We start from the raw sequence: 24,982 nt of genomic DNA on the forward strand, positions 1-24,982 counted from the left end.
AACAGTATTGAAAGTCATCCACAGTTGATTCATGAAAAGTACATCCACATCCAGGCTCAACTGAGATGCTACTTGATACATTTCTTGTGCCCCTTAATCTGCTAAAAACAGCATTCCCTGTGAGCTTTAGGGCTTGAAGTCTGGTTCCAAATCTAACAGCCCCATCCCAACTAGAGTTACAGTCAAAGTACTTTGAAGTAAAGCATCTTAGAAGAATGGCTGGCACTGCTGATGTATCAAGTGAAAAGACCAGCCTCTCAGAGCTATGAGACTGATCAAATCTGAAGGATCCAGTTTTCCAGCCTAGAGTCTTTTCTCACCTAAGTGTTTCCTGTAAGGAGCACAGCCATGGAGCTTAGAGGGGGCAGAGACTAACTTTTACCAAGATTTTGTCAAATAGTCACTTCCTTTTACTTATTTTCCAGCTTTCCCCCTTTCTATTTTCCTCTTCTTCCTTCAATAGCCAGGTATATACTAACATTACATTGGCTCACAAGCTCAATATCTTTTTTGTGACACTGCCTGTTTTGGTTTTCATGAGATGTTTGAGTTGATGTCTGTCCTGCTTATCCTTTAGGTAGCAGTCAGTTTCTGGGGATACTTCTTATATCCGTAATCAACTTTAAAGCTAGATCCAAGTCCAGGAACATCTTAGAGATTTGGGGGGTATGAGCTTTCGAGAGTCAAAGCTCTTTTCATCAGATATCTGGTATGGATTATGGGCTATTGAACTTTAATAAAACGAAAGGGAACTTTGACTCTCAAAACCTTATATTTTGAAAATCATTCTCTACGGTGCTACTGGACCTGAATCTAGCTGTTTTGCTGCAGAACAACCCTCTGAAACCAACTTTACAAAGCAATACTATGGCAAATTCCTCCAATATAAGCATATTGACTATCCTGAGTAGTTAGTCATTATTGGTACAGTTACCAATGTATAAAGCTCTCAGGGGAAAAGTACTGCATAAGCAGTCACTGACTTTGAACGGAAAAAAATGACAGATCTAACCCCTTCCAAGTCACTCCTCCCAAAAACTGGGAGGAGCTTTTCCTTACCCTCCCTCCCTCCCTCCCTCCCTCAGAAGTCTTTCCCCGGGTTCCAGATTTCCCATCCCACCCTGTGAGGATATCAGTAATTAGGCTCCTGTCTCTCCATGGAATTCTGCTTAATAGCCCCAGTCCAACATTAGGACATACTCTCATACCACTATTAGAGTGTGCTTACTGTAATTTTGCTGGTTGTGGACTTTAAATTATATTTTAATCTTCTTTGGAGATGGGATGTTAAAAAGCAGTTTGAAGCTTTTGCACAGGAACCATAGGAAAAGCTAGCTCCAGTGTACATCTTTGGGGCCTGGATTTTAGGTGCCCAAGGCTTCAAAGGCTTCAGACAGGTTACTCTCAACTACATGGAGTCAGAATAGGGTATATATGTATTGTTTTCTCCCATTGCTCTGCACAAGTGCTTTATATTAAATGTTATTCTCCTGGCATGGTCCAATTTTGAAACCTCAGGCAAACTATGTGCTGCGTCTGCTTCTGCGGAATCAATTATGAGGATATTTTTAGTCTCATTGCTGGGAGAGCCACTGCTGAGAGTGGACAAATAATGAGAATTTGTAGGAGGTGGAGCATTAGTAACAATCAGGGAGCTAGATATCACTGGTGTGTGTGTGTTATGTGTGTGTGTGTGTGTGTCCAGCTGTGACTGCTAATGAAAATTCTCTTCCAGCTCTGGCAGTAGCCTGAGCCAGGTGCATGAGAACGATAACTGGACTGTTGAATATGAGTATAGGAAGCTTCAATTTATGATATCTAGTGAATGGTCTGTAGAAAGTGAGTGTAACAGTAGGAGTGTGCTGGTGAGTGCCTCTTTTTATAGAAACATCCGTATTTTCACTGGGTCCATTGCTCATTTAGGCTAGCAAATATATAAAAGCACTATAAAAATCCAATTCTGCCTCATTCAGTCTTGGCTCAGAGACTGCCTAATTGGTCCATTTCCAAGAGAGCCAGACGAGTTGAATTCAGGAAAGACAATCCCATGACTGTTAAACCTTTAAATTAGCTTAGCTCGGTTACAAATCTCCCAGCAAGCATTACTGGGCAGAAGTGCAGTAATTCAAACTGCAGCGCTTGAGAATTGCTTTTATGACTCCCCCCTCCTCCTCTTTGCGGTAAAGATAAAAAGGTCTAGCAAATATTGTCAGGATTTTCCAACACAAATGCAAAACCAAAGAGCTCAGATTTCGATATGAGAGAGGAATACTCGCACTAAGCTGCTGTACTGTTGCCAGCGCAAAGGATAAAATCATTACAACTTGAACTTGGAGCCTGAAGCCTTGTTAATTCAGGTGTCCTGGGATTGGGGCATTAAAGAAGCTGTCCAGGTTCTGATTACTTGCTGTCCCTGTGCCTCCCAATGCTTCTCATGGTCCATACAAGCAGCTATTTTGTACAAAGTTTATTTCAGTATATTTATATCCTTACTTTCTTCCAAGGGAGCATACCCTATATCAGGGGTAGTCAAACTGCAGCCCTCCAGATGTCCATAGACTACAGTTCCCATGAGCCCCTGCCAGTGAATGCTGGCAGGGGCTCATGGGACTTGTAATCCATGGACATCTGGAGGGCCACAGTTTGACTACCCGTACCCTATATACTCACATATAAGCCTAGTTTTTCAACACTCTTTTCACACTGAAAAAGCCCTCCTCGGCTTATACACAAGTATATTTTATTTTATTTATTATTTTATTTATTATATTTATATACTGCCCTCCCCGGAGGCTCAGGGCGGTTTACATAGAACATAAGAACAATGCATGAAACAATACATGTATATACAGTAATTGAAATAAAAGCCTGCTCCAGCCAGCCAATTGTTGCATTGCCTTTTGCAACTGTATACTGCAAGCTGAGCTTGCTGTGGCAGCTTGTAGGACATCAACGGTTTGACTGAGGGACTCTGATCTTTTTTTTCCGTTGCCTTCAATGGCAAAAGGAATAGCAAATAACTTATGGGGATATGTTTAATATGAATATTATTTTTAAGTAAATATAATTGAGTGCTAAAGGACAGTTTACAAAAACACTTGTTTAAATCAGAAGCTGACCTGGGAACAGCTCAGTTTCCCACAGTTGCCATGCCCTGCTGGAATAACATGATGCATGCCAACCTGTGGAGTGCAGAGTTACATTATGCAATGTTTACAGCTGGAGGTAATTCAATTTAGATCTGTCCAGCACATGACTTTGTTGCTTTGAGTAAAAATTTCTGAACCAGCCCATGGAGAAGTCAAGCATTTGACTCACATCAATGGCTATGGAATATGAGCCAAGACTGCAGCTGTAGCTGGTTGTGCTTGATAATTAGTGTGTAAGCCCTGAATGGCTTGTTCCCACTGTGGTGTGGTTAGCCAAAGAGAAGCTACAATATCAGAGTTGAAGGTCCTCATATTTCACTCAGGCCCTTCCCTGATGGACTTGAATAGACTCTTCACAATTCTGACTTCGCAGTGAAGGACCACAGAAGAGCCAAGGAAAAGTATCGCAAGAAGGAAATTCATGATGAAGGCAGTGGCAGTATAGTAGAAGAGTCTGGAAAGGGGCAGTATTTTTGCACTAGCAAGAGTCAAATAAACAAAAGATAAGAAGAAGACAAGCCAAAGGGAAATGCATTAAAAATGAGACCTCCTGGGGTTTCTTGATATTGTGTGATACGACCCTATATGTTCATGTCAACCCATCCACCCCTTCACAAATGGCCAGTGCTGGGCCTGAAGGGGGAGAAGGAGAAGAGTCCCAGGTGGACATACACAGGGCAAGGTTTCCCAACCACATCTGCACAATCACATCACTTATGTGGTTTCTCGAAGCCTGAAGAATGTTTCAGGGATTTCTCAACAGTAAAAAGGTTGAGAAAGTCTATCCTAGGGGAATGGCTTGTTGTGTAAGGGATTTTTTGTTGTTGAAAAAAAGCGAATTCCACTAACCAACAATGAGTGATTCAGGAAAAAGCATTTTTTCTTAGTTCCTAAGCTGACAGAGCAACCCACCCCATATTTTTTTGTACTCCTCCTCTCCTCATTTGCCTTCAAGTATGTAATAAAATACAGGCAACTTTTCCTTACTAATGCTTTCTGAGATAGCGATCCCATACCCAGGACAGCAGAAATAACCTTGATCTTCAAGCTTCTTAACAATCAGTTCAGACTCAGGGGAGAATTCAAGTGGAAAATGAGATCCTATATTCCTTATCAGACATCTTATTAAAATGCTATATTTTTGTTAATCAGGCTTACCTTTCACCTGCCACCTCATCTGTTGAATGATAATTCAAATCTACACTGTGTCCTTTCTGACCCAAGTATTTCAGCCAGATAGAAGGGTTGATAGAAGAGTTTCTTCCCTGTCAAAGTACTTCTTCACATTTCTTCCCAGTTTCAAAGTGGTAATAAATTTTATGTGGTCTTGTCATTCTATTTCAGATAGTTCCTGTGGGTGGGTTCTATTGAATCTTTACACTATAAAGGAGTAAGCCTCCTCAGCGGGAGGAACCTTCCTCAGATGGAGCAGGGTTTCATTGCTGGCGCATGGCTCATCATTTAGCATTTGGAATCTGGCCCATTGATGTCAGATATGATTAGGAACTTAATCCACTAATGTTTTTGCAGATGCACACCATAATAGTATTTATTGGATGGTGTAGCATTTATTTTTCTCAACAACTATTCCTCACATTAACACAATCTAAGATGTTATTTTCATATACTCCTTTGCCCACAGCATCTGTAATATCACCGAGTCTTCTCCATGTAAAGGATACTTAAAGATTTATCCGATTCTGCACCTAGAAGGGATGGGTCCAGATGCCTTGTTCATGCCAACAAGTCCAATCCCTCTCAGGCATGAGAACTGTGTTACAGCCCTGAGGCTATCTTGTCAGTCCATCCAATCTGTGTTTTATTTTTTTTATTTATATTTGATGGTTTGGCTAAAGCAAGGTGGTAATATGAGGAAGAGTCTGATTGAAGGGCATTCTTGGGTGTTTCCTTCAGTGCTTGCTGGGCCTTCTGTACTTAACCAACAGGGGCTGAGAAGTATTACAATTGATCTCCAGATGATAAAAATCAGTTCCTCTGGAGAAAATGGCTGCTTTGGAGAATAGTTTCTATGGCATTATGTCCTGCTGAGGTCCCCTCCCTCTCCATATCTTGCCACCCCCAGCTCTATCCCAAAATCTCCAGGCATTTCTCAGTCTAATGCTGGCAACCACAGCTGGAACAGTATACTCAGTTAGGTTCTGCAGTGGTTGTGGTTGCCACAGTACAACTAGCTATTTTCTGTTCCTTCACAGTTTGTGGCCAGTAAGTCAAGGAAGTTCAATGTTGGTGGCCCTATCTTCTGGCAGTGGCTGGGTTACTGAGCTCCCATATTCATTCTGTTTAAGGACAGGAAATAAACAACATTAAGCTTAAGTTCTGCACATCAAAACCATCGTTTTTGTTTTACATTAGAAAATTGCCCAGCTTTTGCACATTTCCAAATGGGGCTCTTTCTCTACCTTGCCTCCCAGATTACAGTGCTTCTTCTGGGGTTTCCATATGACACAGTCATTTGGTCATCCCTTTCCAGGTTTCCTTGGTGCCACTTTGCTGTTTTCCAACCTGTTTTGGTAAAAATAAATTACTGTAAAAGATCATTTATGCCTTGAAATGGGTTTAAGGAAAGTATTGGAAGAGAAGCTACAGATTTCTGTACCTCCGAGGTCATATCTAGGACCATTTCATTGCTTGCACACCATTTCTATATTTGCACAAACCACAAGCTGGCCTTTTGCCATTAAAAAAAATAAGGAATAGTTGTTTCATTATAGTCTGCATACACTATAGCAGTATACAAACTATATCACTGAATATAACAATATTTGCAGTTAACCAGAGGCCAAAATGTGGAGTTACCTTGGGTGGAAGCTGCTGTGTATCTTAGATACAGTAGCAATTTCAGCATCAGAATTTTTCTAATATGTTCCTGCTCCCTATTTGCAGTTCAAAAGAGTGTGTTCCCCCTGTACTTGCCACCCTCAGCCCTGAAGGCCTCTTACTAGCTCTCATCTTCCTCATTCTTTATTTCTCTTTCTTGTTGTTTCTTTCCCCCCACTGACTTAATAGCAGGACTTTCAGAAGCAGGACAATTTCCCCTTTTGTCCACTTGACATACATTCTTATATTTGAAAACATTGTTTTATATTTGTTCAGCTCACCCTTCTCTATTTTTGTGTTGTATATTGAGGCAGATGCAAATGTACCTTTTTCTTTTCCTGTTTCCTCTCAATGCTTTTGAAAATGTTAATATCACTTGAGCAACAATAGCGACTTCCGTGATGGCTTATGGAGGGGTTATCCCATTCCCAGCTGATGAAAGCATGGGGCTGATTGCCAAACAGTTCGTCATGAGAGCAAGACCGAGTTAAATGGCAAATTAAACAGACCAATGATACTTTTATTTCTAGCAAGCTTCCAGCATTTATAATGTGGCTAAGTATGTGAGAGTAATGGAATTAATCAGCTCATGGAAACAAGTGAATTCAAATTAGCTGTTCTGCAACCCGAATATTATTCATGTGCAGTACCAATGGTTGATATGGTGAGAGGGGCCCCCTGAGCTTAATGAGTAGGCTAATGTGACAGTGTGGGATGATTTGATTTATCAGCATAGCATGATTATCCCCCTTGGAGAAGACTATCAGGAAATAATCAGGCTGATAATGAACATTTTGCCCAGCCCCTCTGCTTCTTTATGGATGTTCCGCATTTACCATGCCATGCTGCGACTGAACACAACAGCCTTCACCTCAACAAGGAAATGAATCCCAGCTCTATTAATAAACAGAAAAGGGTAGAGAAATGGAGTTAGAGATTAATGTTTCTTTTGTTTTCTTTCTTCAGCAAGAGAAGCCCAAACTTCTGGAGCCTTTGGATTATGAAACAGTCATTGCAGAGATTGAGAAGAATATTGAGAATGACCATCTCAAAGACCTCATCTTGTTCCCTGATGATGACTTTTCTGTAAGTTTTAGATGTCTGTAGATAAAGCCAAGGCTCATCCAAATCCATGTTCCCAACGCCCCCCCCCCGTCTGCCTTAGGTGACTAAGGGATCCTGATGGATTCAAGATGGCATACCAAAGAGTAATTCTGCGTATATGGTGACAGAAACTTGTTACGCGAAATTTCCCAGTAAAATTGGCAAGAGTTTTTCATAGTGCCTTAACTCACCCACATGATGAAGCTTGGTCCCCCATGATCTGCCATAGAGCTAGTTGCCTTGCAGAGGGTAGGAAGATGTTAGGGAGTGTTGGTGAAAAACTTACTGCACATCAAGCTGATACCTGGAGAGGCTGTATATACATTATCTAAATATATAAAATAAGGTTGTGTTTGTGTTTAGAACCACTTTTTGAAGATAATTTCATTTTTAAATGTAGTGGCTGTTCTAACACCTGGCAATACTCTGTAGATGTCCCATTGATTGCCCTCCCCCCCCCCTGGCCATTTCACCTTAGCAGTTAGAAAGCAACATTATGCTACTGAACAGGAAGCATTTTTGTGGTGTGATAGTCTGAGCAGAGCTAATTCTCAGAAGGGAAGTTCTTTGTAACTCTACTTGAAGAACCATAGGAGAATGGCATTAAATAGTCATACCCCATTTATTTCTAATTTGTAGAACATGAATCCCCTTAAAACAAATAATTAGAAGGATGTAGTAAGAATATAAAAGATGGCCCATCCAGTCCAACACTGTGTCACACAGTGGCCAAAACCCTGGTGCCATCAGGAGGTTCACCAGTGAAGCCAGAACTCCAGAAGTTGTCCCGCTGTTGACCCCCCCCCCCCTCAGCACCAAGAATACATAGTGTCACCGCTCCAGACATAGTGTTTCATCTGTAACTTGTGGCTGATAGCCACTATGTCCATTCCCCTCTTGAAGCTCCCTGTGTTTGTAGCAGCCACGTGTCAATAAATTCATGAGTTAATCATTTGGGGGGTAAAGAAGTACTTTTATCTGTTCTAAACCTATAGTTCATTAATTTAATCGAGTGCTAATGAGTTCTTGTATTGTACAAAAATGGGAAAAGTCCTTTTTTGCCCTTTGCCTTGGCTGTCAGTGCCAACCCTTCCACAGGTCCCTTCTTCTGGGTGCTGCCACCTGATGATGTGCAATTTTGGAGCCCCAGGTTACATACTGTGTATCTTGTCTGATACTTCTGTGTTGCATTATTTCTAAGTGTTGAGATCCTAATCCTGCTGCATTGTTTACTGGATGTTTCATGTTTTCTGAATGCATTATGAGAGTCAAACAGCATTCTAGGAGTTAAGTGTCCCACATCCAAAATTGTACAATACAGTTCTGTACAGTTCTGTACGGTACTATTTAGTACAATTTACCACATAAGTTGGGACCATCCATTAGTCAGTTTTCCCATGCCTTTGTATATGTCTAATACCTTGAGGAGGGAAAAGTCATTATGCAATTATCCAGATCCATTAAACTGTGCAGCTGAAGATAGAAGATTTGGCACAGGATGCTCATCAAGTAATATGAAAATTGTACCTGTGGAACTTTATCTATAATAGTTCATTTATACATGCATGCTCTTGATGGTGAAGTTGCAGTGATGGACATATATGGACAAATCATCTTATGTTCTTTCCTTTTTATAAATATATGCCATTTTGCCTGCAGGTATCTTAATTCTCACTCTTTCCCATCATCCATTTCTTTTGTCAGATAGCTACAGTTCCCTGGATAATAAGAACTCTGTACTCTTCAGTCCCAGAAGATGCAGAACAAAAAGCAGAACATTTATTCGTTAAGGAGGTCAGTAAACATTTTTTTTGCACTGGATTTTTTTTTACAACATTTCAGCTTTCAACAGCATAAACCTAATAGCACTTCTTTTTGTAGAGATCGACAGTTATGATCATTGGAATTCTTTTCCTTTAAAGACCTTGAGTAATGTCTGTGTCAATGTTATTTCCAACAAAAATAGAGTTCAATAGCACCTTTAAGACCAAGAAGGATTTATTCAAGTTGTGAGCTTTTGAGTGCATGCACTCATGTCTTGAATAAATCTTTGTTGGTCATAAAGGTGCTATTGGACTCTATTTTTGCGGTGCTACTTCAGAACAACACGGTTACCCACTTGAATCTAATGTTATTTCCAGGCATCCTACAGGTTATTGACATTGCATTAGATATTATTTTTATTGACTTATCAGCCAAGAAAGCTTTCCAATTTGAAAACCTTATACCTTTTAAAACTAAATGCCCTGTTTGGAACCTTAGGTTTGCGTTTATTTGTCACACTCATTCTGATTTGTCAATTGTAATCACATAAACTGAACTGTGTTCGTTTCCATGATAACGTTCCATGATAAAGATGTGGACAGCCTGCAGATTTCACTGTGCTCTTTCTGTGCCTTTCACGTTTCTAAAAATGCTTGGTTCATTTGTCACTTTGGGCAGTGTGGCTGCTGCTGACATTTAAACGCTCATGGGCTATCTGTGAGAAGTGGAACTTTTTTGTTGGAATGAGTTCCAGCCACTTAAGGAACATTCTATGAAATAAAAATGAGAGATTTTCTTGGTGTTGATGAAGGTTTGGATCATATGGCTATTGTTTCACTCACCTGGCTTTTTATGACACTCATCTGGACACCCTTTTTATTATTTTATTATTACTCATTAGATTTATTGGCCTCCCTCCCTAACAACAGTCTTAGGGCAGCTAACATCAATAAAAACGTATACAGAATAAGTATAAAAGCATATATAAGCCTCATGAGTCAGAGCAACTTCTGGGGACTGATTTTATCTCCAAGTTTCCGATGGGGGGGCAGAGAGATGGAGGAAAAAATGAAGCTTGTGATTTTCAGAGACTTGTGCATTTTTGGGAAAATGCTGCAGGCTTTAAAACCACAAGGCAAAGTAAGGTAGCAAATTCCGTTTCTTTCAAATCTCATGATTAATGATCCTGTTATTTTTTTTTTGTTATTATTTACCATTTATATTGCACAACAGTTAATGCACAAAATGTTTTACTACCTCAGAAGGGATCACCCTCACAAAACTAATAACACAATGGAAAGCCAGAGAAGAGGCAGAACTGTCCAGGGGTTTGATGTGGCTGACTGGAATATGCCCCCTTACTGCACAAGCTTCCTGTCCCACTTGTGCCAACCTCTTCCATATAATCTTTCTCTCTTGCCCTCACTGGGCAAAACAAAAGCTGTTGCTTGAAGATGGAAGTCACAGTTGCACAGAGAAGCTCCAATACTTTCAAACTAATTCCCCCTTAGAATATTGCTGTACTCTTCCAAGAGAACAGAAAAACAAGCATTCCTTAATTATGAAAAATACAGTACTTGCTGGCGTATAAGACTACTCCCCCCCCCCTGAAAAACATGCCTCCAAGTGGGGGTCTATACGCCGGGTGCACTTCAGTTGGGATAGACATAGCTGCGCATAGTGGCCCATAGTACTGTAATGTAATGTAACAAATTCTATATTTTGAGTGGAAATGTTGGGGGGTCGTCTTATACACCCAGTCGTCTTATACGCCGGCAAATACGGTAGTTATCCTAATTTCATAATTATGTGAACCTTAAGATTGTAATCCTCCACTTAGAGGATATATTTAAATTTTTATTTTCTACTTCTGCATATGAGGAATGACCTTCTGATGGAAATAATAACTCTCCCTTTTACTTGATCGCTCTGTCCCTGTTCAACTTTTGCTTTGTTTTCTTTTTTCTAGTTGTTAAGGTAAATGCTAGGCAGCTACTTTCCTGATTTAGCAAGGGCTGACTATGACTGAGTTTCCAGCTCTCAGTTGTGATCCTCAGAGGAAAGGGAGACTTGATACTTAACACTGTAGCAAGGCCAGCACTGGCTTGATTGTCTTTATTGGAAGGCAAAGGGATTTCAGAGGAGAGTGTGACATTTATATCTGGAAAATCTTGCTCACTGGCAAGATATACTTCAGGCTAAGCCCTTCCATGAAGCCAGGAGGAAGTGTGAGAACCACTGTGCAATACTAAAGGACATGGAATTATGATTTCAGTGGGAATTTATTTAATGGCACTGCATTGGAATAAAGGCTTTAAACTGTTTCCCCTACACACACACACTTAAATAATAAAGCACATGGTACACTTTCTATTTCCAATCTATATATAGTAAGTAAAAGAATTCTACCCCTAGTTATGGTATGAGGAAAGACTGAAGGAGCTTGATCTGTTAAGCCTGGAGATAAGATAACTAAGAGGTGATATGATAATCATCTTCAAATACTTGAAGGGCTGTCATATAGAAGATGGAGCAGAGTTGTTTTCTTTTGCCCTAGAGGGTTGAATTAGAACCAGTGGGTTGAAATTAATTCAAAAGAATTTTAGCTAAACACCCAGAAGTTTCTGACAGAGTAGTTCCTCAGTGGAACAGGCTTCCTCAGGAGGTGGTCAGTCCTCGCAGAGGCTAGATAGTAATCTGACAGAAATGCTGATTTTATGAACTTAGGTTGTGAGTGGGCGGGCAGGAAGGGATGTGCCAGTGTTTGATTCTTGTGGCCCATCCTTGCATACTCAGGGAATTGCTCATTGCCACTGTGGGATGGTAGGTGAAATTCCTCCAGTTGAGTTCCTGTATTGTGTAGCGGGTTGGACTAGATGACCCTCCCATTCTATTCTATGATCTCTTCAGGATGGTTCAATCCACTGTGTCAAAGACTGCTGATAAGTCTGATAGAAGCAGAAGAGAGTCTTAGACAGAGGTCATCTACTAGGGCCACAATCTCCATCCAATACCCAAGCCTGGAATTTGACTGAGTCTGTGGCAGATTTCTTCAAGAAATCCTGGAACTGTTCTGCAAATGTTATTTCTGTTATTTTGCTGAGGAAGGGTATATTCAAGACAAACAGATGGCTGCCTGTTCTAGAGCCCTAGGAATGGTGTCTTGGATCAATGATTGATTATCATGGACATTAGAGACTCACTGATGTGAACTTTACACATGTTAAGTATCCAGGACAGGCAAGTGTCTAACACGTGGTGGCCTTCACAGATCCCAGGATCCTGGTTGCATTCATCCCCTTCTTATCAACCTCTTTGTTTATGTCAGAATCAGTTACAAGACCATGTATGGCATTCCATTCTGCAAGGCTGGGCTAAAGTAGCAAGGGATGTGGTTTTTTTATGATCTCAGTCTAGGCACACTGACAGAAGTACTATATGTATAAATATAGTCTGTCTAGTATTGTGACCACCAGAGTGTACCATGCAGAATTCTTTCTTTAGGATGTTTGGCAGTTTACTATTCATTGTGTACATCCCTCCTTATGCATATGTAGAACAGGACACACAAGTTTGTTCTGTATGTGGATTCTTGTTCCTTGTTGGGACTATTATTTTGCCATACTAAAATGAACAAATTTTGCTAACTTTTCCGTACCTCATTTGTTTTAGGCTTGTAAATATTACAGTTCTCAGTGGCATAGTGTGGACTACAAATATGAACAATACTCAGGAGATTTTAGGCATTTACCACGGTAAGAAATTTGGGGGGGGGGCTTTTCTCTGATTTGTGTGTGTATAAATAATCTCCTTTCTCCTACACTTCTCTCTTATGTTATTTGCAGCTGTTATTCATTCCAATTACAATGAATCCATATATTTTCCATTAATCTCCTGTAGAATTAATGGGTGTTCTGAAACAGACTATAACCTGTATCACAGAGCAAGTGTAGCCAAGTGGCTAGGAATATTTGCAGAGTTTGGCCCTTCCCCCATATAGGCAAGGCACTCCTTCAGTAGATCTCAGCTACAATACAATATTGGCCTTCCTTACTGACCGTTGTGTCACTGACATAATACATGAGAATAATTTCTCAAAAGCAGTATTTTATTTGGAACACTTATACATTACATCTCCATAGAACTGCTTACGGTGACTTTCAACTAAAACAATGAAAGAAGAGCATTAAAACACAACTATTAAAATTATTAAAAGCCACTAAAAATAATCCAGGGAATAAAAATAGAATAAAAGAAACACTGAGCAGCCTAAAAGGCTAACGACAAAAAGAGTAAGATATAAGGCTTAAAAATAATTTATTAAACAAGTTGAACCCATCCATGTCGTCCTGCTAAGTTATTTTTGATCTTCAACAAATGCTATGCACAGAGAGTCATGTACAATGAGAGCTCTGTTCAACACACAGTTATTCTGTTGTTTATCCTTGCTATCAAGAGAGCATGTGTTGGTTTTAGACATGAATGGATGCTATATAGATGTTAGCTCGGTCCTTTCTGGCTAATCCCATGCTTGTAAGAAATTGGAAAATGTGTAATTGTTCTTTTCACAGATAGAAATACTGTCACTTCTGTGAAGTATGCAAGAGCAACGAGTGTGTGTGTGTGTGTGTATGTGTGTTTATGTTGACGTGAATGAGAAATGTGACTAATGCCTACATCCTCTTTCTAGCTATGTTGTATGTGTGGGGGGGCAGGTTTCATTTCTATAAATGGCATTTTTTTATGTCATGCCATGTAGGTATAATATTGAAATTAGTCAAACCTTTCTAAAGGTTTGTAATGGGTGGTTGTTTTAGTCATTGTGTGGTTTTGAATTACATCGATGGTACAGTGGAAATCAGTGTATGTCTAAAGGAAGATCAAGTGAGAACATGGAAAATATGGGATCTCATTGCCCCCATGTTCACCTCTTATATACAGTGCAGTGGTTAAGAGCAGTGGCCTCTAATCTGGTGACCTGGATTTGATACCACGCTCCTCCACATTCAATCAGCTGGGTGACCTTGGGCTAGTCACAGTCCTGTTAGAGCTGTTCTCACAGAGCAGTCCTGCCAGAGCTCTTCAGTCCCACCTACCTCTTGTGGGGATAGGAAGGGAAGGCGATTGTGAACCACTTTGAGACTCCTTCGGGTAATGAACAGCAGAGTATTAAAAACAACTCTTCTTCTACTACTGTGTTGCCTGAAAAGAAGAGATGCCTTTTCTACAGGAATTGCTGCTGGCTGTCTCTGCAGTAAGGTTCACATTACATTTAGTACTAGTACAAGTGGGGTCCCACAAGAAACTTGCAGAAGCGGTTATCCCATTCTCCCCCCCCCCACCTTTGCTTCCTCTCCCCCTCCTCTATTTCTCTATCTTTCAGCCTTTCTCCCTCCCACTGTCTGTTCTCTTACACTGTCTTTCCTCCATGTCTGTCACTTTCTGGCTCTTTCTGCTTCCCAACCCCATCATTCTCCCAGGCAGTCATCTGCTTCTTCCCCCTACCACTGCAGCAGTAATGACAGCAGCTCTCCAGGAATCACAATGGATCTCCCAGTTACAGAGATCAGTTCCCCTCAGCGTTACCTGATCCAGGTTGGAAAAGGCCTGGAGATTCCTTGAGAGAGTGAGATCTGGGAAGGGAAGCAACTTCAGCAGGGTATAATGCCATAGGCTCCACCCTTCAAAGCAGCCATTTTCTTCAGGGGAATGGGTCTCTGTCATCCAGAAAGCAATTGTAATTTGGGTTATCCCCAGCCCTCACCTGGCAATTGGCAACCTTAGTTCCCCTGGAGGAAGTAGCTGCTTTGGAGGGTGGTGATGATGATGATGTCATCAGTTCATTCGTGTCCAACCCTTGGCAATTCTATCGGAAAGTCTTCGCCATGCACCCCTGTCTCTGACTGCTTCTTTTAGTTGGTTCATGGTCATCCCTGTATCAGCTTCGATCGTGTTGAGCCAGTGGGTCCTTTGGCGACCACATTTCCTTTTGCCACTGACCATGCCGAGCATTAATGATTTTTCTAGCGAGTTTGATCGCATGATAGGTCCAAAGTAAGTGAGCTTTAGCCGTAATATCTTCCCTTCTAATGACATAGTTGGTTTGCTCCTCTCTAAAACTATCTTGTTGATAACTTTGGCTGCCCATGGTATTCGCAGCATTCATCTCCAACACCATAATTCGAAAGCATCTATTGTCCTCCTGTCTTCCATCTTCAGAGTCCAGCTTTCACATCCATAGGTTGTTATGGGGAAGACAACAGCGTTGACTAGCCAGCACTTTGTATTAAGGCTGATATCCTTACTCTTCCATATTCGGTTCATGCTTAACGTGTTCCAGCCCAGTGTTATTCGCCATTTAATTTCACGGCTGCTTCCACCACTTTGATTGATCATAGAACCAAAGTCTTGGAGGTTGGAGTCTATGGCATTATGCCTGTCTGACGTCCCCCCCCTTCTCAAACAGCACCCTCCCCAAACTCAGTTTTTAAGGAGAGAGATGGATTTCCTAGCAAAATTTCCTCCAAAATAAGTATCCACTTTACAGGAAATTATTTTTAGCTACAGGAGAAATTATTGGGCTAGTTTTAGCAATTGCATCATTTCCCTTCATTTTTCAGAACGAATGACAACGTGACCTTGGAATTACTTTCCGCAAATCATGTAAAATAAAAGTGGGCAGTCATGTTACATGGAATCCTTGAACCGTCACACCAGGAAGATTCAGTTATTTTCTTCTCCCAAGACTCATGAGGTTAGCCAGATTCAGAGCGTATAGTCTGGTAGCCAGCGGAATTTTTCAACAGATGAGGAACTTCTCCTTTGTGAAAATATTTCTATGAGGAAGCACATGTCTTTCGGAGAAAAAATGCCAGACTTAGACCCCAGGAGCCCAACTCGTCCATGCTGGTTTCCTTCTGTAAATTGAGAAGGAACAATTTAGTTCACAGTGTGTGTCCCATGATGGTCATTTGAGTAACTGAACTGCATTTGTAAAAATATGAATTTTTTAAATTAAATTTTATACTGTGTGATATCAGCCTTAAAAGTTTAAAGAGTTTCTGAGGCTTCTCTCCATATTTCTTTAAACATTTTACAATAGCATTGGAATCATCCAATAAAAGTTAGGAAGCAACATATAGAACACTACCTGTGTTCCCTGGTTCTTCCTTTCATGAGAAGTTCTAGGGGTGTTGCTGCCTGGGTTTATTCCCTTTGATTGAGAGAGCCCTGGATTTATGGGCTATATTCAGAAACCTCAGAACCAATTCAGGATTTACATGCGCATGGCTTGTTGCCTTGTTGGTGTGCGCACTTCCCTTCTCTTACAGAGTTCATTTTGGAAACAAGCGCCCAGTCTTCTTTGTGACATTTTATGACAGCAAATATGTACAGGTTTAAGCGGGACCAGTGTGTTTGGTTGGCAAAAGAAAGTGTTTAGTCCTGTTCCCCTCTGTGCGTGTTTCCTAGGATTGCTAACCTCCAGGCAAGGCCTGAAGATCTCCTGCTTTTATAACTGATTTCAGAAATTAGTTCTCACAGGGAAAACAGTAGTAGATCCCCAGAGAGAAAGAGAACTGGCCCCCATGTTGCTACAGCCAACTCACAGTTTTCTCCATCTGCTTTTTCTTCTGGGAGTCTTTCAAATGTGTTTTTTTTCACACGTGCAACTTCCCCCTAAGTAGAAAGTCAATAGGAATTAAACAGCTAGCATGAATTAATTGAGAATAATATTCAAAAGCAAAGGTTATCTTACTCCAGTCTCTTTGATGGCTACCTTTGATATTTCAAAATATATTCCTTTAGTCAGCAGGGGTAGTCAAACTGCGACCCTCCAGATGTCCATGGACTACAATTCCCAGGAGCCCCTACCAGCGAATGCTGGCAGGGGCTTCTGGGAATTGTAGTCCATGGACATCTGGAGGGCCGCAGTTTGACTACCCCTGAGCCAGAGTAATAAGCATTAGGGCTTTCTGGAAGTGAAGGGATAGTGGGCTGAAAGCTGCATCCCAAGTGAGCCCCATTCAACTGAAGTCACCAATGGCACAGCCAAGAATAGACGGTCCCAGTTTTTACTCAGTGCCCATTTGTGAAGCTGAGGGACTAGGAACATAGTTAACCCTTTCTTGTTTTGAGAACGCATTCGCACTGTGTGAATTCACGCTGAGTCAGGTTGTTTTACGACTGGATGTCTGTGTTTTTGGTTTTGTATTGGCGGGACTGGTATTTAAAATGTTTTTATGTCTGTTAATCCAATACATATATTAGATGTTTGTAAGGGGGGGAAAGCAACATCCCTAGCAGACATTTTAAAAATAGTTGAAGACGATGATGAAAATTAAACTCTCCTTCTCTTTAGATTTGAACACAGACCAGAGAAACTGCCTTCTCATTCCTTTGAAATTGATCATGAGGATATTGATAAGGATGAAGTAAGCACATTCTACTGTTTTCTCTCAGTGCTTAGGTTAGCACTTTCTTTCATAGTAATCTTAATGGATGTTGAATGGAACCTCCTTTGTCATTGTGTGCAGAGCAGAATTTATTTTAAAAATCACAAGGATGTTTTAACAGAAGGCTGGTGTTCACATGGTGCATCTTGATCTGAGCTCACAAAAGGCAAGTAAAGGCAATGTTGACAATGCTGTCTCCTACAGGACACAACATCCCACTCATCTTCTAAAGGAGGTGGAGGAGGAGGAACGGGGGTTTTCAAGTCTGGCTGGCTTTACAAAGGGAATTTTAACAGCACAGTAAACAACAGCATTACAGTCCGGGTAAGAGAAAGGATTGCGTCTTCTTTATCTTATAGTTCTTTTATAGCCATCCTTCTGTACCCTCTCACTAATCACCACGTTTCTGTTTTCCATTTTCATTTAATTGCTTATGGTCACAAATAGAATCAATGGAAGTGCATTAAGCGATATTAGAGTGGTTGCTCCTATTGTCTGCTGAAAACGGATACTTGGAATTGGGTATCAGTGGTGCTCCATTTAAAATTCTGCCTCGGAATACAAATTTCAGCAAATCCAATGTAAACAACAGTTTGCAGCACAGCTAATCCTATATCTCTGTTATTGTTGTAGTCATTCAAAAAGCGCTACTTTCAGCTGACACAGTTGTCAGATAACTCATACATAATGAACTTTTACAAAGATGAAAAGATATCAAAGGAACCTAAAGGCTGCATCTTCTTGGATTCCTGTACAGGAGTCGTGCAGGTAAGCTTTCTGTTTTATATTTGTTTCCCTAAAACTAGTTAACGTTTGCATTATTTAAAAATTGTATACCCACGTAATTATCTTGAAGTGGCTAATAAACCACTGTATTCTGAACAAAATTGCAACTATAAGATGACAAATCAGTCTGAGCGTGTCATGCAATGAACGCCAGCTCTACTATCCCTCCAGAGAACTGTGGTCTCCTAGAAAGGTAGCTTAAGGGCCAAACATATGTGCTATGAGCAAACCATAATTAGGATTTCCCCCCAGTATTTTTAAACTTACAAGATGCTGCATGCAGTTTTTTTGAAGACCAAGGAAGTTTCACTCCAGAGAGGCGCATGTCATTCCTCCAACACCCCTTATAAAGCTACAGTCAGCTCTAGAGGTAGAGATGCTGGGGAAATGTCATGGGATAAAAGGGTGCTTCTTTTTGTCCTTCTTCCGGTTCTTCCCTTATCTTCAGAGCAGTCTTGTGGGGCTCCTAAAAACTCACAGGAGATCTTAACCATAGATGGGCCTCTCTAAGAAGGGACCACCAAGGGCAGGAGACCACAGAAGGAAAGAAGGAAAGGATGGAGTATATCTACTCCATCCACTCTCCAGGACTGGTAGGACCAGACCAGACATTATAGTACTGATGGGTCTGACCTTTGGATGCCAATGCAACTTCAGAGAAGAATTTGGTCATTTATGGCTATTTCAGCACTTGAAAACATGCAGAGGGATCTTACCACACTGCATGCCATCACCACATTTAGCCATTTTTAAATGGCTAAATTTTTCTCAAAAATGTCATTAAGAACTCTGTAGTGTCTAGTTTGACCCTCAGTGAAAAGGTTTAAAAGTGTAAACCAAGATGTTTTATTGCTAAATGGATTCCTGATAGATTTTGAGCATTGCAGTTCTTTACAATTTAATTACAACTGGAAGCTATAATACATGTAGATAAAATACAGGTAATCACAATGTTACTAAATATATGACATAAAAATATGTCATAGTCCAGCAAGTAATTATTAGCTACATTTAAAACTGTGTGAGAGACAGTGTGTGTGTGTGCATATATGTATATCAATTAATTTTTTTTAATTGGATAATGACCAGCATTATAATTAAATGATTAATACAAAGTAGTACATCTCCCAATAAGGAATGACCATTTTTGTGGATGGTAAAGGTAAAGGTAAAGGTATCCCCTGTGCAAGCACCGAGTCATGTCTGACCCTTGGGGTGACGCCCTCCAGCGTTTTCATGGCAGACTCAATACGGGGTGGTTTGCCAGTGCCTTCCCCAGTCATTACCGTTTACCCCCCAGCAAGCTGGGTACTCATTTTACCGACCTCGGAAGGATGGAAGGCTGAGTCAACCTTGAGCCGGCTGCTGGGATTGAACTCCCAGCCTCATGGGCAAAGCTTTCAGACGGCTGCCTTACCACTCTGCGCCACAAGAGGCTCTTCTGTGGATGGTAGAAAGAGCAAAATAAAGGTTGTATTATAATTGCAGCAACTGTTTTCATGTAATAGTTTGAGGGCTATATCCCCCTTGCCAGAGTGGAATTGACTTCAAGTCTGGTGAACCATCCAAATCCAGCCAATCTGATCTCAAGCACCTGGGCATAAGGAGAAATGAGAGAATGTTCCCAGCAGCTATGTTGTGCACACAGAACATTCCCCAGCAGTGGAGAGGATGGGGAAGCCTTTCTGATGCCCGACTTCTGATGCACGACTTTCTGATGCACAACATCAACTTGGAGCTCAGCTTTAAAAATTTGAACAGCGTCCAAAGACACAACACTTGCAAATATGACTCTTTGTGTATGAGGGAAGGGGGCACTCAGCTGTGTAGCTGTAGCTGCCCAACCCAGCTTCCTGGCTAGTAGTCAACTTTTACAGCTGTACTGTATCTTCATTGAACAAAGGAAGTGTGCCTCAAAAATGCAAATGTTTTCTAGTCCACTATAGTTCCTCTAACTTTTGCAGCATCAAAGTCAGTTGTACTATCTCTTTATAGCTTTTTGCCATGTGAGTTCTATACGGTATGGCTTTTAATCTAGAATGCCACTTGTTTTTTTAAAATGCTGCACATTTGTAGCAAACATGGAGAACTTTTGTGATGAAAGAACAAACTGCTGAAGAAGATGGAACTTCACCGAGAGGGCTGGTTGCCTGGAATACTGGTTACAGTTGCTAAATACCTTGGAAAAAAAAGCTTATAGTTCACTAACATGACAAGTTCTCTTTTAAGGACAATTACAGTAAAACAAGTGTGAGGATCCCATTCCATCTCATCTTCCCACCCCACTGGATTACCAGGCCATGCTGTACTGGCCATCCCATCTTCTCCACCTCCTCCACCTGACTGGCTCATGCACACAACAAGGTCCCAATTCAGAACACAAGCATAAGAATAGCCTTGCTGGATCAGACCAATGGTCCATCTAGTCCAGCATCCTGTCTCACACAGCGGCCAGCCACTTCCAACCAGTTTTATCAATGTCCATACAATATTGGATTGTTACTCATATTGCCTTATGACAAGGGGGCTAAGGGGTGGTTGTGCCACATGCAAGCACATTCCCTCTAAGCCAGGCTTTCTCAACCAGGGTTTCATGAAACTCTTGGGTTTCTTGATGGGCCTGGAAGTTAATTGATTTTTAATATATTTTTAAAATGTGTTGAACATTTATCAGGTGATATGACTATATATGGTCATCTTGATCCCCCCCCCCCCAATGTTCAACAATGGGCCTGTAAGGGAGTGGGAGGTGGAGGGGTCCCAGGTGGGTGTGTACACAGCTATGCTTCCCAACCATATTCTGCATGATGACACCACTTCTGACGGTTCTCAAAGCCTGAAGAATGTTCCAGGGTTTTCTCAATGGTAAAAAGGTTGAAAAAGGCTGCTCTAAACACTGTTGGGTGTGAGAGTGACCTCAGGTCTATGCCCCCACCTTCATCTGTATAATTTCTTCATCAATCAACACTTGAATATGTAGATGTCTACCACACAAGCACCATTTGTCCACCCCGCTTTTCTGATGGAGGATCTAAGGGGTAAAGCTACTTCTGTCCAGCAGCATTTTATATACCAAATTTGACCTTTTATCTGGACGACCTGAGAAAGCAGAACTCTTTTTTGAGATGCAGTACCCAGAACTGTACACAGGATTCCAAATAAGGCCACAATGTAGATAACATCAGTGGCATTACAATTAGGGATAAGCAGAAACAAGCTAATGAATCTTTATTCCTGATTAATTTTGTTTGATGTGTGGTTCTCAAGTACTGAAGTTTGCAAACTGCAGCCTAGCCCCAGACCTTTAAAGCAGTTTGCAAGTTTATGGTGAGCAAAACACGGGTTTAAACCCATGCCTTCTCCTCCCACAAAAGCTGCCAAAATAGATTAGTCAGCCCTTCTTCCATGGCTCAGCTGTTTCAGGTTCTAAAGAACTGATCCTGCTTCCATGACTCAGCTGTTCAAAGGGGCTTTCTTCGGTAGCCAGTCCCTGAGGCTAGCTGCCCAAGAAACTGAGCCAGATGGAGCAGACTGCTCCTGAGCTCAGTTGTTTGAAGGGCGATAGGTCATATGGAGGACCTCTACCTGGGAAGATGGAGAGCTACTGCCCATTTGAGTAGACAGTGCTGACCTTGTTGGACCAGTGATCTAATTCATGTGTGTTCAACCCTTTTTGTTAAAAAATAGTATCTTGTACTTCATGTACTGTATGCTCTTTGTTGCTGTTCTTAAAGAGTGCCTGATCTGTGTTCTCGAGCTTAACTGAAAGGAGAAGTAGACCTCATGTTAATAAATATACAGAAGGTCTGGAGCAAAGTAAAAACTCTAAGCATAAGCCACGTCTCTTGGGTGGTTTCCAGAGACAGATAGTTCCAGTAGACACCAAGCATGATCTAAGCCAAGGCTCAAGTATCTGCCCCAACCTATATGATGTAGTGTTTCTGGTATTCTCTCTGTATGTTATAATGCTGAAATGTAATTAGATGTGGGAGATGGTTGTGTTTTAAGTCAAAAGACCAATTTTCTTGTGGTAGTGGCAATAAAGGAACAAATGGAGGGGAAAATATATTTATCTATTAACTTGGCCACAGAAAGAAATGTTGGGCTGTGGATTTAAGAAGAGGCAGTCTTGACATTAAATCTTGTGTGGCTGCCAAAACTTTGAAGAGCATCTAGCAAGTAGATATTGAATTCTTGCTGTTCTGTGCATTTAAAGGCTCTGGAAGCACAAATGCTTTCTGCAGAAAAAGACTCCTGATAACATTCTGTTATCTAATGTGAATGACTTTGCAAAAGGTAACTGCACAGCACAGAGAGCACCCAAACTGATGGCATTTGCTTCATGTTTGCACAAAGATTGCCAGGATATGCGTTTTTAGCTTTCATGTGAGTATGTATGATAGAAATCCTAAGCAGGTTTGCTTAGGAACCTCCTCATGTTGGTTTAATGGATCTTCCTCACAGCAGAGTGCTGCTAGGGTTGCACTATAAAACCTAACCTCAAGTGGTGAGGAGTTCCAGGAGTAGAGCAGTTTGAGTTTGCTCTCTTTGGAGAAGAAACCACTGGTGACTTTTTTTTGTCTATACAAATATCTAAACAGAGCACAGGTAAAGGAAGAGGGGGCTCTCCTACCAGACAACAGATCTACTGCCTCATATGAGATCCCTGAAAAAGGAGTCTTGCACTCTCATCCTGATCCTGCCAACTCACATCAGTCAGCTTCTCTTTTTGTCTCTTGCTTCTCTTCCAAATGCAAAACTGCTGTTTTTCCACACAAATACTCTTGCCCCCTCCCTTACATAGACTTTCAAGCGCTCATCTACAGTAAAAAAAAAAAAACCTATTAAGGTGCCATATCTTATTACTTAGCACCTGCTAAAGAAACATCAACTGGTGATCAACCTACAAATAAAGTTTTAGAAGAAGAGCTGGGTTTTTGTACCCCGGGTTTTACCACCTGAAGGAGTCTCAAAGTGGCTTACAATTGCCTTCATTTCTTCTTCCTGCAACAGACACCATGTGAGGCAGGTGAGGCAGAGAGTTCTGAGTGAACTGTATCTGGCCCAAGGTCACCCAGCTATCCTGCCTGTGAAGGAATGGGAAAGCAGTCCCAGTTCTCCAGATTAGAGATTACCTCTCTTAACTACACCAAGCAGTCTATTGTACTACTTGGGTTAGTCAGCATTCGCAACAAAATTTTGATTGTTGATTTCCATTTGATTTCCATTTGCGGAGAAGTTCATAGAAGAGAGGAGCGTCTGTCATCAGATCCTCAGATACAGTCTACCTTTATTCAAAGTTAGATGGTAGAAAGAGGTAGGTGCAAGGCACTTTCCCCCCTAAGAAGCCAGTAACACATATCACCTTGGAATCACCTGGGGATTTCTTGAGCCCCTTGAAATCTCTGCATATTTTTGGTGCCTGTGTTTGTGCATGTCCTTCAAAAAGTGTGTTGGAAAGCCCCTATTCTGTGACGAGTTATACTCACGTAAAAGGGATTTTCATGAATCTCTTCTGTGGTTATATAGGGGAAAAATGAAAATGAAACTCTTAGGGTTGCTTTAGGCAAATGTGCAAAAGTGCAGAAAAGAAATGCAACTAGATATTCTGAGATGTGCCGTTTTCTGTTGAGGAGACTGCATAGATAGAAGATAGTTTCCCTTTCCCAGCAATTGTTGTCGTATCATGTCAGTGTATGAACTGGATACAACCACTGCCCTTCTATGCTCATCAACTGAAAAAGTGGCCCAGGGGGTAAGCAGCTGTCTTGCATTGAGCAGCTGGAGCACTGGGGTTTTCCACCAGTCACTCTGGAAGCTGCTGTCAGGTCAGGAAGCAGGCATGAACCATAATTTGCACATAAACCCTCAGACTCATGTGACTTCTTTCATTTCTTCCTGTAATCGGGAGAATATGTGTCACAAGTGACAGGAAATTATAGTGCATACACTGAGCCTTTTGAATACACATCAAGCTGCCTTATACTGAATCAGTAAAAAGCCAAAAAGGAAACAAAACCCTAACCTGATTAGATGAATTAGGAACCTAAAGGTTTAGCTGCAGAAAAAGATTTGTTTAATCAGGTGCACATAGTAAAAATTAAAAACAATTATAATATCTCCATTATATACTGTATAATACAATCAACAATAATAACACATGGAACATATGAGGAGGTAAGACTAGATGCATCTTTAAGGGAACACAGTTCTTTTAAAATTTAAATACCTTCTGCAAGCTGTGGCAATTCAAGAGTGATCTCTTAAGGCATTTAAAGGGACTGGGAGCATTTTAACTGCAGCTATCCAGCACTCCTGAAAAACCCTGAAAATTTTTGAGATTTTTTGAGCTGGCTATTTTTGGAACAACAGAAAAATTGGTGTGGGGGGGAGGTGACAGAATCTGTCTGAATTCATATCTGAAAAGTACCAATAAGGGCTCCCACTCCAGTTCAGATTAGCAGAATGTACACCCATATTTATGATTATGAGCTTCAAAAACACAACATATAGTGGAACTGATGTCAACTTTCAACTTGAGAGAGTGAAAATAGAAATGGGCATGAACTGAACTATGAACCAAATCCTGAACCAAGCCAGGAGGCCTGTTTGGAAACCAAACTGGTTCAGGATTGAAGAACCTGCAAACCTTCAGCAAAGTTTGCAGAAATCCTGAAAAGCAGCTAAGCCATGGAGAACAGCTTGCTCCCTGCCACTCAGCCATTTTAGGCTGTCTTATTCAGTCCCTTTAAACTTTAGCTGTTTGGCGCTGTCTTGTGTAATCCCTTTAGATGACTGAGCCTACAGAGAGAAATTTACCCTCCAGCCCGGCTTCAGGCTGCCTTATGCAGCTGCTTTAAATGGGGTTACTCAAAGGAGCTCAGTTGT

The 24,982-nt window shown here is 41.1% G+C and overlaps 1 protein-coding gene across 11 annotated transcripts in view; it reads left to right on the top strand.

Annotated features, from left to right (window-relative positions):
* Positions 1-24,982, top strand: part of DOCK10 (dedicator of cytokinesis 10) — a 181,492-nt gene that overhangs the window by 74,769 nt on the left and 81,741 nt on the right. For all 11 annotated transcript variants that reach the window (XM_077348873.1, XM_077348874.1, XM_077348879.1 and 8 more), the window contains exons 2-7: positions 6,954-7,073; positions 8,796-8,885; positions 12,528-12,610; positions 17,215-17,287; positions 17,513-17,632; positions 17,942-18,076. In XM_077348873.1, coding sequence (XP_077204988.1) covers positions 6,954-7,073; positions 8,796-8,885; positions 12,528-12,610; positions 17,215-17,287; positions 17,513-17,632; positions 17,942-18,076 — 621 coding nt within the window. The remainder of the gene's footprint in view (positions 1-6,953; positions 7,074-8,795; positions 8,886-12,527; positions 12,611-17,214; positions 17,288-17,512; positions 17,633-17,941; positions 18,077-24,982) is intronic.

This window comes from Paroedura picta, chromosome 8 (assembly GCF_049243985.1).
Source record: "Paroedura picta isolate Pp20150507F chromosome 8, Ppicta_v3.0, whole genome shotgun sequence".
NCBI lineage: Eukaryota > Metazoa > Chordata > Lepidosauria > Squamata > Gekkonidae > Paroedura > Paroedura picta.